This window comes from Balaenoptera musculus, chromosome 8 (assembly GCF_009873245.2).
Source record: "Balaenoptera musculus isolate JJ_BM4_2016_0621 chromosome 8, mBalMus1.pri.v3, whole genome shotgun sequence".
In the NCBI taxonomy this organism is placed as follows: Eukaryota; Metazoa; Chordata; class Mammalia; order Artiodactyla; family Balaenopteridae; genus Balaenoptera; species Balaenoptera musculus.
In genome coordinates, this window is record NC_045792.1 from 10,292,099 (window position 1) to 10,307,813 (window position 15,715).

The window sequence follows — 15,715 nt, forward strand, 5'->3', positions numbered from 1 at the left end:
CTACTGGTGGGGTGTGTGTCTGTGTGTGCATTGAAGGGCTCAGGTAGAATGAGTCTGGGGACCTTTGTAAATAGCTTGGGAAGAATTGCAGGATGCACTTAAGGGGGAATCTGAAGGCATAGTTGGCCTGGGTGGGGCTGGGTGGTAGGTGAGGAAAGTCATTTTACCAATGTTGGCAGTAACTTTTTCTCTTTCCAGGGCAGAGGGGTGATGGCTGTTGGCATGGGGACAATAATTTATTGCTGCTTCCCAAGGAACAGAAAAACAGTGGCCATAGAGTAGATAGGACAAACTGTGAATTATTTCAGTAGGGGATCCGATTGATTGATTTAATCTTATTTTTGAGGAATGCTCATTCCTTTAAGGCAAGAAGTAGCACACATTAATTAATTAATGGGGTTATCTGAGGTCTTATTTGCAGAGCCAAAAATTAGTATGGAAGAAAAGATATTCTCTCCTACCTTAGCCAGAAACTCACGTTGCTTCGTTTGAGGTTTGTGTAGGTATTTGAAATGAAAGGTCAAGGGATAGCACAAGGAAGAAAGTTTTGCTTATATTGGTCACTTGTTCCAAACTCTGTTTTAAGAAATGCATTTAATTCCCCACTGTAATGGTTGTGAATATCTGTCCTCTTCAAAGACATTTTACAAATGTCTAGGTGGATTTTTCTTTCTTTTTTTAACGCTCAACCTAAAACTTTATTGCACACTGACAAGATAATCAGATATATTTTAAACACTTAATAAGAACAACTAACAAACAAAAATATTTAAACCAAATACAGGGGTTAGAGAGAAAAATATCATCGCTTACTAAAAATATTTAAAATAAATATTGCTATAAAGAACACAAAAAGCATTTTTTTATCATGTCACTAAGAAGCTCTGAGTGGATTTTTGATGGTTAATGTAACTATGTTACAATCTACAAACACTTCTAATAATAGTCTAATGGAGAAAGCAAAGGACTACTATAAAGCAGATTACACAGTGTTTGGCACACAGAGAATGATCAATAAAGGTTAGTTATTATTATTGTCAGATGTGTCCACTACATGTATAACTAACTTTAGGCAGGCCACAGAACTCTCTCATCTATGAAAGTGGCTTGCCTCCATCCTGGGGTTATAGCAATAATGAATGAACATAATTAAAAATGCTCTGAAAAATCGAAAGCGACAATCCAAGGCAAGACACCGTCATTTCCCTTATTTCCCAACAGGCTTCTGAACTGCTTTATCATTAGCTGGTGTGTGCTCCTGGCATGCGAAGTGGTTTTATTATTCACTGAAATCAATGTAGTAAAGTCAGAAAACCCTAGTGCGTGTGACGGGAGACACACCCCACACCAATGCCAAATACAAGGGAATGCTGGCTTTCTCCAGTTTTTTTTTTTTTTTTTTTAAATCATAGCTTGACTTCCACCAATATGGATAACTGGCCGTGGGCTACATCTGGTCCTTCATCTCCTTAATTAGCCTGGCCTGGTGGAGAAGAGTATTTCCACATTGGCCTCAGGAAACAGCGGTTTCAGAGGGTTACCTGTAGGTTGTATCAACACTCAGGTTGGCTGCAGCTAACTCTGATGGAGGTATCCACGCAGGTAATGTGTTCCCAGCAACCCATTTTGTCCACTCAAATAAACCAGGCTCTACGCGGATCTTCAAGTGATTTTCTTGTTGTAAACCTTAGAGGGAAAATAAAATGAAGATGAAGGAAGTATTACTATGTTCTCAGTGGAAAAGTAAATTAGAGGCCAAATTGTTACAAAAATGCTCATAAATCTTCTATTCTCTTTCCTATCAGATGCTATATATAGCTTAAGGAAGGTAAAAGCATGCAGGTTTGGACAAGGGTTTTTAATTTTTGTGTTATAAACACGTGAGTTTAATATTCTGGCCACATCACCAGGATGTATGCTGGCTTTAAATGGTATCTGATTAAAGAAAAAGTCATTATCCATATAATTTATTACAGTTCTGTGACTACTATAATTCCTCTTTCTAAAGTAGGTTCCAAGATGTTCTTACCAAGAAACTTCAGAAATTCTTAGCATCCACTATTTTACAATAGCTTACATTGTATTTGCGTATCATATACATTGTTCATTTTCTCTACTAGAAAATCCAGTGTTGAATATTTACCAATGCCAGTGCACAAGTCCTGTGTTTTGTGATTGTGTAATTGTCCTCAGGGTGGGACCTGTCCCTGTTTAACTCTTTGTATTGCATTTAGCCCAGTTTTTCCTTGCAAATGTGATAGATAATGCATTTGAATACATAGATGCATTCTGGCTTACTTAAGGTTAACGAATAGAAGTCTCAAATGTAGTGTAATTTCCTTGTTGGCTCAGCTTTTTCTGGCTTGTTTGTTTGTTTGGTATAAGTAAACAGTCAACCCTGTTTCTCCTAGTTTTCCTTCCAGTGAAATGAGAATGGAGATTCCTGTAACACAAGCTTCCACGGATTTTAGGGTAGAAGCTGAATATCTTTATAACAATGGTACTTTTGAATTTATTCCAATTAACTAAAGAAACAAGGGTGATTTAGATTTGCAGACACCTAGGAGCACCGTTCCCTGTTGTAAAGAGGCAAACAGAGCAGAGTGGGAGGAAACAAAGAAAAAAAACAAAAAAGGATCACGCTCTGTAGGCTCTAAATTACTGCCAGAGAACAATATTTTACAAGCCTCTAATTCATCGAAGAGAGCTTTACATTTTCAAGAAAAACATTATGTGTATATTCTCTTGATCTCACTTCTGCTGCCAGAGTATGATTTGGGGACTTTTGCAAAGTCATCTTCCAAAAGAATCCTTGCTAAACATTTCAAATTCAAGGCTTTCAACTAGCTAATGTCTCCTGAGTAGGATAATTTGTGTCAGGTTGCCTGGAGACGGAGGTACGGACTAGCTGACCTTTATCAAGTCTTACCTTTCAAGATGTTGTACGCAGTCTGGACACAGCGCAGGGACGGGGAGCAATAGACATGGTCAATGATGGTGTTACTCTCTAATAAGGCTTCACCTGCAAAGGAAGCCAGAGAAGAATCAATCCGATGATTTATGAAGCCTCAACTTGACTCTCAGTGTTGGAGAGGGTGCCAGACAGACCCTGCAAACCTCTCTTTCCAGGTGGGTGCTCACATAGGGCCAGCAGTTTCAGTCTCATTTTCAACAACTCTCCTGACCAGTGTTTCTATGAAAAGACCAAGGGACACACCCTTCTTGTCTGTTTTCTTTCTCTCTCTCTGGTCCTAACAAGCAGTAAAATGCCTGTTTTTCTCTCCTGGATAAAGTCTGAATGCCTTAACATGGTGGTCAAGGTCTTCCACGAACTTGTCTGTCTCCATCCTGCCAGCCTTGTCTCTCGCCCTGCTCACAGTCGATGCTCTAGAAACAAGACAGCTTGTTTCCTCCATACTCTGGATGCTGCTTCTCACGTCTATGACTTGATGTTGATCCTCCCACTGAGATGCCGTCCCACCTTCCTGCTAAGTTCTACTCTATTCTCCTCTTATGTCTTCTTTTGTACTCCCATGATACTTTGTACATAGTTCTATTCTTGAGTAACAAGAATACTCTATATTATTTATCCACTTACAAGCTTCGCTGAGGGTGGGGACTCACGCTTAGGTCCCCAGTACCTAGCATGGTGCCTTGCACAAGGTAAGTGATCAACTGATGTGTGTTAAATGATTGAACAGGACAAGGCAGCTGGCTCTGTGTGGCAGGTATGGACTAGACCTGCAAAGAACTGAGCATCTTGGAGACTGGCTGGCCTCTATATTTTCAGCCACCCCTGGGTTGCCTTCTCCTCATCCTTGTGCTAGAAGCTGACCTGTCTGCCGCACCAAGCCTGACCTTGCCCCATCACTGGACCATCTGCCCCTTGATAGGGATCACACCTTGTTCACTTTGGCAAACCAACCCAGTGCCCTGAACCTAATGGTTACGTAATAAATCCCTTTTGAATTGAGGAAATATAGCACTTGTAGGAAAGCCCTAGGCAGCATTCTGGCATACCCACTGGAGCCAGTCTTTGGAAGAAGTAGCCAGGAAAGGCTGTGTGATCACTCCAGGACACTTACTTACCCACGAGTCTTGCTTGCATACATCCAAACACGGTGATTGGAGCATCTTTCTCGTAATCTCGGAAACCACCACTCCGCTGAGGTAAGCTATGAGGCATGTTCAGGTTAGTGCGTATGTAGCGACCTGGAAAGAAAAGTCAGGCCAAGGCGACATGAGTTTCTTATTTCCTTAGGGCTTCCATTGCTGGTCCTGCCAGCCCCTCCACTTCCATTCCTTTTCGGCCACAGAGACTGAACTGAGCTCTCTAGAAAATATTGAAGCTGACCTCCTCCTTTAGTAGTGTGTCTTGGAATCCACGCTTCCATTCCACTGACGAAAGTGACAAGAGATAGTTTTTAAGTGAAAGTAACAACCAGACACCCTAAAGCAGGTAGGATTCTCTGATGTGCAAGCCTCCCTATTCTTAAACATGCCACCCAAATGAAAATGGAAACAAAATGAGCTAGGGTGACTTACTAGAGGGAGGTCTGGTCATGGAATCAAGACACCTGTCTCTGCCTCTGACTTTGCCATGTGGCTGTGGGGCGAGACATCTGCCTTTTTTGGTCCATGGTATCCCCGTTTATAGAATGGGGGCAAGAACACTTCTCTCTCCCCTAACACTCCAGACAATCAGGAAGGACTTACAATGTAACAGATGACAGGCATTTTCTACAGCACAAGTAACCATAAACGACTCCATCTAGATAAAAGTAGCTTGACTCTGCCCCCTAGAGGCCGTGATAGGTATGCCAATGCTGAACAGGCCCACCGATTACTGACCTTTGGCGTCGAAGCACTGGGAGAGCCAGTACTTCCCAAAAACTACATCCATCCTCTCACCGTGCCGACACACAAAGAGGCATCTCTTTTGAGGGCCAGGCTGGCTGCTGATCCTCAGAGGCTGCAGAGAAAGAAAGGCTATAAGTGGGGAAGCACACAAGAAAGTAGACACGTCTCAGAGCTGGGTGCCAGGTGAGCTGGGCTCTAGAGCAAGTTTCACTAATGCTTGATTGGGATAAGCCCCTTCACTACCTTGGATTTAGGTTGGCCTGTCTATAAGATGGGGGTGGTAAGCCTCAATGACTGACCTCGCAAGTTATTTTGAGGCTCAGATGAGATGCCTTGAAGGTGCTTTGCAAAATAAGAAGGGCTATGAAAATGGTTTTATTGTTACTGCCGCTGCTGTTGGTAGGATTAGTATCTGGCCAATACTGAAACACGAAGACCACCCGAGATACAGCTCAGAGGCAAAACTAGCCAGTATGGAAAGACAGCCATCTAGCGGGACAGCTCCTTCCCCGCACGAGATGCTTCATCAACTTCCTCAGGGAGCGAGGACTTTTATCACCACAAATACATCTGCCTCATCTCCACCGTGTGGTGGTCCGAAGTCTACTCCGGCCAGGAGGTCCCGCTTTGCCTATTCTAATCGCAGGTTAGGCTCTGTTGTCTGGCTGCACGCAAGACGGTGTTCCCAGAAGTGGCTCGGGGAGGGCAGTTGCTACCTCTGGGTGATGAAATTGGCAAGTCTAGTCAAAGCCTTGTCCAAACGGCTCTGGTTTCTATAACTACTGCGTGGATCCTTACAGATGTTTCTATGTTCCTTCTTTCTGATGGAGTCAGCTGTTCCCAGCTTCCTCAGTGCTGCCAGCTCCTACTGGCTTCACATTTGCCAATACAGTACGTACACTTTACAAACTCCTCCATTCTGTAACCTTTCTGGCATATATCGGACATACATTGAGCATTCACTATGTGCCCGGAACTGTGCTAAGAACCGTATCCTTATTTCCTTTAATCTTCACAATGGCCTGTAAAATAGATTAGATACGGTTGACCCTTGAACAACTTGGGTTTGAACCGTGCAGGTCCAACTAATACACAGATTTTTTTCCCAAAAGTAAATACTACAATAAAATCCGCAGCGTGTTGAATCTGAGGATGCAGACCCGTGGATATGTAGGAACCAGACTGGGTAGGTGGAAGGCCAGTTGTAAGTTGCAAGTGGATTTTCCACTGTATGGAGCATGGAGGGTCGGCATTCCTAACCCCCGCGTTGTTCAAGGCTCAACTGTGTTACTGCTTTACAGATAACACGTCATCCTCTCTGCAGAGCAGCCTTCCTTACCAGCCTAGACCCAGATGCTGGTGGTCACTGTCAGCACCACCCATCTGACTCTTCCTAGCCTGAAATTCGTATATATCTTTTAGGCTCTTGTGCCCTGAGAGATAGGTAACCCTTTGGGGGCAGCAAGGGCAAGGCCTCATCCTTAGTAAAAAGGTGCTCAGTGAATCCTGAGCAGAGTTGAGGAGGTGGCCCTGACAGTCAGCCTTACCTGGGTGGGCTGGCAGATGATGGTCAGGGGCGTCGTGTCCCCCAGGCCCTGGTCGTCATACTGCCGCCTCTCCAGGATGCCATCCCCAAATGAGAGCGCGTTGGAAGATGATGTATTTAAGATCGAGTAAGAACTGCAGAGGAAGACAAGGAAGATGTTAACTGCTTTGGCCAGAAGTCATCAGCACTTCATCCCTGGGCTCAACGGGACTGTGGGAATGAGTAGGAAACACTCCCTGGGGCAGTGCAAAGGTTGGGAAAGCTGAGCAGGGGGCATCCCATGCTTGCAGAGGAACATCTTTTTAAAAAATTGTTTATCGAAGTATAATTAACTAACGATATTATACTAGTTTCAAGTGTACAACATAGTGATTTGATATTTTTATAAGGAACATCCTGTTTCATACTGAAGTCTTGCAGTTAATAAATTAGTGGTGGATGGATTTCTGTACTTGGAACAGATGCGTTCATCCCTCTGGGCAGGGATGGGGCCTGTGATTCTGTGCTTGCTTATTAGGATGCCACAGGCGTGGCTGGCACCCAAAGCATGCTGCAGAATAATGAGGTATCAATTTTGTACCATTGTTTCCAGCTCTTTTTTCTGGCTCAAAGAAATAAACAATTCCTGTTGCCTTTCATCTTTTCCATGGTGATTTCCATCTGAACTGACAAATGAGAGGGAGGATTTTGACCGTCTCCACCACTTTGCCTGTGGCTCCTAATGGTCAAGGAAACCTTTGCCCATTACCCCCTACTCTACCTCCTTCCATTTCCAAACCCCTCCCCCATCTCAATCATACCTCCAACAAGATGATTAAATACAGCATTTTTCCAGAGGAGACCATTCTCACCAGATGTGTAGAGCTTTGAGCCAAGAGCTCTCATTTCTGGATGTAACACTGTAACTACAGAAGCCCCAAAAGAGGTCTTGCTGAAAGACACGCAGCAAATCATGCTGTGTTTAAATTACTTTGATTAGTAAGGCCTCCAAAAAGCTTTATCTAATAAACACTGCAACTCAACTATGGTGTTAGGCAAATCCAACAGACAGCTCCTGCTGCATCACTGGGCAGCGTCAAGGGAGAGCATTTAAATTTTAGATTTCTTGCTTCTTTACAACTAGGGTAAAGTTCCATATGTATAGAACAGCACTGAATCTAAAACAGCCATTAGCTTTATGGTTATGTTTTAATTTTTTGGGGTTATTTCTAAGGAAATCTTGTGCCATTCACACAGTCTAATAGGCTGGTTGTTTTCCTTTATTTTAAACTGAGACCCTCCCAAACATCACACAGTTAAAGAAAATTCAGTTTCACTGTCTGATTCATCAAAGCTTCAGGACCTGAGATGTCTGGATATATGGAATCATCCTGACATCTTGCTTGTACATGTTCCCTAATTTCTTTACTTTATTACAGCTGTGAAGACACTGATAGAATCCCTTCTCTCTCTCCTTCAGCTCAGCCGGCAGCGAGACTGCCAGCCTCCTTCTCTTCTCAACTGTCACTGTAATCAAAGGCCCTGACTCACTGAGGCAGTTTGGGGCCATCAGTTCCAGTAAGACAATAGTCAGATGCTTCATGTTGAGTGCAGAGTAGGGAGAAAGCTGCACCTGACGCCTGGAACATCTTCTCAAGCATCGGGGAGACACTGGCACCTCCCTAGGACACATCAGGGCTGTGTGTCAGCCGAGAAGGACCGGCCAGCTTACCCCAATTTAGAGGACACGGTGGGGCTTTGACCAATTGATACATATCTGGAGATACTCAGAACCAGGCAGGGTGCTCTAATAAGGGTGGTAGGAAAATATTTCCTTAGGAGGGACTCGGAAAACTGAGGACAGGGGAGGAAGAGTTGGGAAGGGCTGCTGACCCCAAGTCCCTACTTGTTGCTTGAATCCCCTCCGCAACTTCCCATCAAGTCGGCCAGGTCATGCTTGAGGACCCCGTGGCTCTCCCTCCCCCAGGCTACCTGTCATTAGGGGTGAAACAAGGCTGTCTTATAGCAGCTGGGCCCTGCCTCTCTGAGTCATTTCCACTTCTGGGGTTAATTAGGAAAGTGCAGTTCTTCTATAGGATCGCTTTTGTGGAAGAGACATTTGATTTGACAAGCATGTAAGAGAGGACTAGAAAAGACAAGTTAGAAGAAAAAAATAACCATAAAGCTAATGGCTCTTGTAGATTCAGTGCTGTTTTATACACGGCACTGATCCACATAAAGCTAAGTCCTTTACAGCAGTGTTCACACACGCCTGTAAGGGAAATGCAATTATTATCTCCATTTCATAGATTAGCAAACTGAGGCTCAGAGAGGTCATGTTAGTTGGCCAAGGTCACACAGCTGGTGAGTGGGAGAGTCAGGATTTGAATCTAAGACTACTGGAATAAAAACTCAAATTCTTAATTACAATGTCCTAACACCTAGTATATTAGTATTTCCCCCACTCTCAGCCGGGTTGGCTGTGGCAGCTGACAGTGAAATTTCAGACATGGTTCCCAGGGAAATAACATCACTAGTAATCTCTCAAAATAAAGGGAGATGACACACAGACCTCCCTGGGATCCATGGACTGAGGTCACCGAGGATCCCCCCAGTTTCAGCTGAGCTCTAACTTGGGCAAGAGTGGGTTTAGATGCACAGATCTGAGCCGGGTCAGCAGAACTTCTCCCACATACTCTTCCCACAGGGAGCCCTACTTTTAAGAATGTGATCTGGGAGCTGTATATCATCAAATAATCTTTTGACTCTCCGTTTCTTCACGTATGCTTCGCTTGTTTTTTTTTTTTTTTTTTTACAGAGATAAAACGGTGACTTTGGAAACCCAACTTAGAAACATTGCTGAAAAAGCAAAGGTCTGGGGGGACTTCCCTGGTGGTCCAGTGGCTAAGACTCCGTGCTCCCAGTGCAGGGGGGCCCGGGTTCAATCCCCGGTCAGGGAGCTAGATCCCACGTGCCATAACTAAGACCTGGCACAGCCAAATAAATACATAAATACTTAAAAAAAAAAAAAAAAAGCAAAGGTCTCGGGAACACGAGGCAGCTTTGACCTTCCAATTTGTGCCCCCAAATGCTGGATGTTCATTGGGTGGGGGTGGGGATGGGATGGGGAAGGAAGAGGAAGGGTTGCTGGGGAGGCAGTTATCAAGGAAGAAGATATTCCTTCCCATCTCTGGGTTTGTGGTTTATCTGCTTGCTGCTAACCAGGGTAGGGGACCGTCTTTTCTTTTCTCCCTTCAGGCAAAACACTCACTGAAATTGCCCGTCTCTGTTATTACTGTCATACAAGAGAAGCAGTGTTACACACCGTGCAGCTGGTGCTCAGAGCTTCCGGCGCTCAGTCACGTTGGCACATGGCAAGAACAAGAGGGAGAAAAACAAACCGGCATGCACACCCTGGCCAGATGCCCGAGTGCACCAGGGAAGGGCTGGCTTTGAACTTCTCCGATTAAGAAACATAAAAGAGGAACAAAAGGCACCTCTCTCTCAAGACAAAGCTGGTCATACAACACAGGTCACTCTCAACATGGGACCAGGTTGGTTTGGGGGCAAAGCAGGAGTGAGGGATGGGTGGAACGCTATCACTCTACAGAAAACTTGGGTGGGGAAGGGACCGCTTGCCTTTCTAAGGCTCTGGCAGTTGCCCATTGCCACAGAAATGGTCTCTGTCATCTAGGCATTCACATGCCAAGTCTCAGGACTTGCTCAGGGTCACGTCACGGTGAGGGGCGGTTAGGTTTCCTGACCCTTGCAAATCCTTTCACTACTGGTCTGGCTGGCATAGTGGGAATCTGTCCTGCTTCTCTGGGGAGTCAGACCCTTCTGTGCAATGACCCAAGAAAGAGTGGACAGAAGCCCCAAAGCCATAAAGACTCAGTGCTGGGATGACCCACACTGAGGCCAGAAGAGATGGTCCCCCAAGCAGCCTCAGTTTAGTCTCCAGTCAGGAACTCAGACAGATGTTACATCCAATGGGGCAGGCAGAGTGAAGCAGGGCAGGCCATCTCCCATTTTTCTCATGCCCCAGCTCAGCCCTTCCCTGAAAGTCTGGAACCAATAGGGCTTTCTTCCCCCTCGGACTTCATTTACTGCTACTGCTGCCCTGCCTGTCCAGGATCAAGTCCGTTTCCCTGCCACCTCCTCGAAGTCCGCAATGTTCTTTGAAAAGCAGCAGGCAAAGAACTTAGCATCTGCTTACCCATGAAATATCCAGGTGCTGCACTCGTCAGCCTTGGTGATGTAGTTCTCAGGCAGGAGTCCGGAGCAGCCTGTGGTTAGGGATGTGCCGTAGATCCAGCCCTCGCTGGTGCTGGTCTGCTCCATGGGCGACATGAAGATGAAGTCCCCAGGGACCAGCTCCAGCTCATCGTCGTTCTGCGGGGTGTAGGGGTAGATCACCTGTAACGTCTGAAAAAGGAGGAGAGGGATGCGTGAGGCCCACGTCTGACCCGTTCTTCTGAGCACCTCCAGGGCCGGTCTGTGTGCTCTGCTCTAACAGGGCACATGTCCAGAAGCTGACATTGACAGGTGCCCCTGGGGTCTGCAGGCTCTGAGGAGATCTGGATTCAGATCAGAAGGCGTTTCTTCTCTTTTCAGGGTACTGTGAGTATGTGCTGGTGCTCCTGGCTGTTTCCAGACTTTCCTTCAGGCATGTCTTTGCTTCAAAAGATACGGTTTTTAGAAATTCATCTGTAAACCTGTAGGCTCTCCAGTAAACTTCTATACAAACAGGGTTGGACCTAGTTTTCTCTGCTCCGTCTGCCAGGGTAGGTGCCAAAGTAGACCCTGGAAATGCAACTCATGGGAAGGGAGTCTTCCATGCAGATGTCACTGATGCCCAGATGGAGAGACTCCCCTGGGAAGGCTTTGGGAATGAAGTGTTCTCCTTTCCACGTAACTCAGCGGCTTAAACAAGACTTGGTCCCTGCCTTCAAGAAGCTTTCTTTAGGGCTTCCCTGGTGGCGCAGTGGTTAAGAATCCTCCTGCCAATGCAGGGGGCACGGGTTCGAGCCCTGGTCCAGGAAGATCCCACATGCCGCGGAGCAACTAAGCCCGTGCGCCACAACTACTGAGCCCACGTGCCACAACTACTGAAGCCTGTGCACCTAGAGCCCGTGTTCTGCAAGAGAAGCCACCGCAATGAGAAGCCCGTGCACCACAACGAAGACCCAACGCAGTGAAAAATAAATAAAATAAATAAATTAAAAAAAAAAAAGCTTTCTTTAAACCTCCATTTTTAACAAAGGCCTGGAAAGAAAAATATCTTTCACAGCCATCAGTGTGTCATGTCTGTAACCAGCTTTTGTCAGTGAACAGATGGAGACCACGTGTTCCTTCTTTGGGCTCAGAAAAAGCCCCCAGGGCCAACCTCAGGCTATGCCACTTGGCTGATTTATTCCACTTTTTGCCTCCTTTTGTGGTATATAGAAACATCACAGGCATAGGCATGAAGATACTTCGGAAAACATTTATTTTACTACATTTTTGTTAACAGCAGGAGACCTCAATAGTAAGGAAAATATTTTCTGTGTTTCACAAGGGCTAAGAGGGGCTGTTTTATCAGCTTTTCCTTTGATCTTGAAGCTACTAGTGGCAGGCAAAATATTCTGGTTCCCACGTACAGGTTTTTAACTTTGGCCTCTGTTTTCTCATCTGTCAAATGCTACCTGGACTGTAAAAGTTAAATGAGACAACCTAAGAAAACTCCTGAGGACTCTGGTACACAGGAGGAGCATAATTATTTCTATTGACCCATGATGGCTGGCTTTCAAGGGGTTATCTTTCCGTCCAGCTGATGCTGACCCCTGAATCCTGTGCTGGGTAGGCTTGTGAGCTAATCAGCTCACTGGGGTCAAGCTGATACATCAGAGCATGTCATAAAGAATTTCTTTCTGGAAGTTGCTAATGAGAGGAGCCAGTAAAAATATGATTTTTTTCCCCCAGAGAATGAACATGATAATGCACAGAACTTGACTACCTGCTCCACTGGATTTCTGATGTCCCCTTCAGCTCTAGATCTTCTTCCATCCCATCGCCTTCCCACTCCTCTGCCACATACTCACTCAAACCATGTTTCCACACTAACCAGGAAGGTTTTTTTTGCTGGGTTGTTAAAACAGCTTAAAGAAAAAAAATATTCACAAGCAATCTCTTAAATCTATAGGCTAGGTATGTGTTGAGACAACAAAAGGAACATTCCTTTCCCTGGAACAGGGTGGAGAGAGGCACCAAGTCACGGGGAACAAGTCTAAACTCAACTCAGGTTCCTTAGACACTCAAGGGCAGCACAGTCCTGGCTAATGATGCCTTTGACTCAGCAGAAGTGTCTTTTCTTTGAGAACCTCAAAAATGACTTGGGAGAAGAACTCATTCCTCCTTTCACTTGAGGGCGCTGGGGTAAGTATTCTAGCTCTAGGCGATCTCCAGGGAGATCGAGGCACAGAAAGGAGCAGAGGGGACACTGTGTCCTAGGCAGAGAGTAGTTGGACAATAAGGAGCTTTGATTTATCGAATAATCAATAAAAAAAAATCAAGGTATTGCAGCAAATCTCAAATTATAACCGGTGCCCAGGTCCCCATAGCCCTTTCCCACTTACCAAAAGCATGTGCAAAAGTCAGCCCAAGTTTGGGAGATCTCAGCTCATGTGCCTCGTTTTGTCCTATGTGATACTCTTTTATGTTTAGCATCTACTTGTAAGCACTCTTGAGTCTGTCTCAAGTATGTTTTCCCTCCCTTCCTACTTGGAGACTAAGCTCAAAGTTTGCTGACTGACATCTTGGGAAGGGCAGGTACAGCCCCATGTGATGACAGGAACTGACCCTCTTTGCCTTTGAAGCCCTTTTTACTCTCAGTAACAATAACAGCTGTGGCAATTTTGTCGTTGTCGCTATGCCCACTCTGTGCTGGCTCTTATGGTAGGACCTTTCCATATGTCCTCTAGTTCATGCGACAGCCCAGCAAAATATCGTCGGCATTCTGCACACGAGAGAACTAAGGACTAGATTATTTTCTAGAAGTTGTAAAAGTGAATCTAACCACTGCTAAAGTGAGGGAGCCAGGATTTGAAGCCGTGTGTGCCCAACTCCAAAATTTATGCTTTTTCTGTAACTCTGTCCTTCCTCTAGATTTCTAGTGCTTGACACATAAAACTGGCATGGCACACTGGGATCACTAACGTGGAAGAGATGGTGTGAAGTACAAGCAAGCATTTGCAAGCCCACATCAAGTGAGCATCTGAACAGCAGAGGGGTGAGACCCCAGAGGGTTCCGAAGCATCACTTGCTGAGCGTCCTTGCCTAAACCACTGGCCTTCTCCGGACATCTGTCACCTCACTGGATCAGTTAATCAATCCTGCCTCCTGGGCACAGGAGGAGGAGGAAGGCAAGTAGAGGTTTACATATGCAGGAGGGCACAGCTAAAGCCAAATGACCTCAGACGGAGAGCTTTATCAGGAGGAACAGTAATAAATGAGCTTTTACAAATAAGAGATAAAAAGAGGCCATGTTATTTTTAGAAAATAATTCATGTGGGTGCTAGCTGCCTCTTTCCCTCCGTGCCAGATGAGCAGAATGTGGGTCAGGCAGAAAAGCAATTACCCTCTGAGTTAACTGGAGGGCAGTGTTGATTAGAAGATATTCCTTGGAAAATTCTATCGCCACCTTCCTTCTCTTAGAAAGGTGACTTCTCATGGTCCATTGGCATGCCACCCTTGACTTCTTTTTCTCTGCCCTCGGAAGGAATCCAATCAGCCACACCTCTCTTGTTCTATTTAGGGCTCATGCTAAGCAAGTCCAGGAGATGTCAGAATTCTGAAGTAAGATTAAGCCCAGTCTCCTTGCTGTGTCTTTACAGAAACTTGCATCAAATGACTTGGAAGGAGGACATGACATTCCCATCAGTAGAGCCAGACAAATCTGCACGTCCCTGACACTCTCGGGCCCTGCGCCCTGTCCTGGACCTTTGTCACGGGTTGGCTCTTCCAAACACTTCCAAAACAACGATGAGGTCGCCTGGCCTAGACCCTGAATTTCTAACTCTTTTTCATATTTTTTAAAAAAACATCTAATACAGATGTTAAAAGGCTATGTAAACTAACAAAATATCAGTTCTTTTGCTGCTGAAAAACTAGGAAACAATTTATACGTATGCTTCATAAATGTAGTTAAACTGGATGACAATTTTTGCAAACTCTGTGGTCTTTTTTTAGATGGGCTGCCCATCTTTATTGGTCAGAACCCCTGGCTTCTGGCTTCAGTTCTGGTCCTAAATTGTTCTTTAGCTTTGGACCAGCCACTGAATCCCTATGTCTCAGCTTCTCCTTCAGGAAAAAAAGGACAATAAGACTCTTCAGAGATGGCACGTGCCTGTCCTGGAAAGCAATGTCAATTCCTTCAAAAGAAGGATGCCAGGACCATGCCAATCTTTCTGCCTGTCCTGGAATTCAGTTGTCCCTCTCAGGTCTCCCATGTGATGCACACAAACTCTCACAATATGTGGTCTGTGCATTCATTTCATATGTGTCTGTTCTCTCTTCCCTGCTAGACTCAAATGCGTTGAGGACAGGACCACATTTTAAAATTCTAGGGAATTCCCTGGTGGTGCAGCGATTAAGAATCCGCCTGCCAATGCAGGGGACATGGGTTCGAGCCCTGCTCCGGGAAGATCCCACATGCCGCGGAGCAACTAAGCCTGTGCGCCACAACTACTGAGCCTGTGCTCTACAGCCCGCAAGCCACAACTACTGAGCCCACACACCACAACTACTGAAGCCCGCGTGCTCTAGGGCCCATGTGCTGCAACTACTGAAGCCTGCATGCTGCAACAAGAGGAGCCACCGCAATGAGAAGCCCGCGCACCGCAATGAAGAGTAGACCCTGCTCGTCGCAACTAGAGAAAGTCCACGTGCAGCAACGAAGACCCAACAAAGCCAAAAATAAAATAAAAAATAAAAAATAAATAATAAAATAAAATTTTAGTATGTTCCATGGTAACTTGCATGCCATAGATACTCAGCAAATATCCGTTAGCTATGTGTTCAGGGTTTGTTTGGTTTTTTTTTTTTTGTATTTAGGTGTTCTCCTCACCTAAGATCAGGATGGTGTCTTCTACCTGTTAATACTGTGAACTGATAGAATATTTAAAAATTTATCAACATGCTTTTCTATCTATTCTCCCATTTCATTTCTATGTCATTCCAGTAAGGATGGCAGGGCAGACAGAACAATGGGGATATTGCACAGCTCAGCCACTTGGGACCCAGAGACAAGAGAGGCAAGCTCAAAGCTGCCCAGTGAGCTGGCCAGTGCCTGGA

General features: G+C 45.3%; 1 protein-coding gene across 2 annotated transcripts in view; it reads right to left on the bottom strand.

Annotated features, from left to right (window-relative positions):
- Window positions 1-15,715, bottom strand: part of UBASH3B (ubiquitin associated and SH3 domain containing B) — a 143,841-nt gene that overhangs the window by 11,919 nt on the left and 116,207 nt on the right. For both annotated transcript variants that reach the window (XM_036860911.1, XM_036860912.1), the window contains exons 6-11: window positions 10,602-10,810; window positions 6,408-6,540; window positions 4,852-4,972; window positions 4,090-4,212; window positions 2,930-3,022; window positions 1,542-1,686 (exon numbers count right to left, since the gene is read on the bottom strand). In XM_036860911.1, coding sequence (XP_036716806.1) covers window positions 1,542-1,686; window positions 2,930-3,022; window positions 4,090-4,212; window positions 4,852-4,972; window positions 6,408-6,540; window positions 10,602-10,810 — 824 coding nt within the window. The remainder of the gene's footprint in view (window positions 1-1,541; window positions 1,687-2,929; window positions 3,023-4,089; window positions 4,213-4,851; window positions 4,973-6,407; window positions 6,541-10,601; window positions 10,811-15,715) is intronic.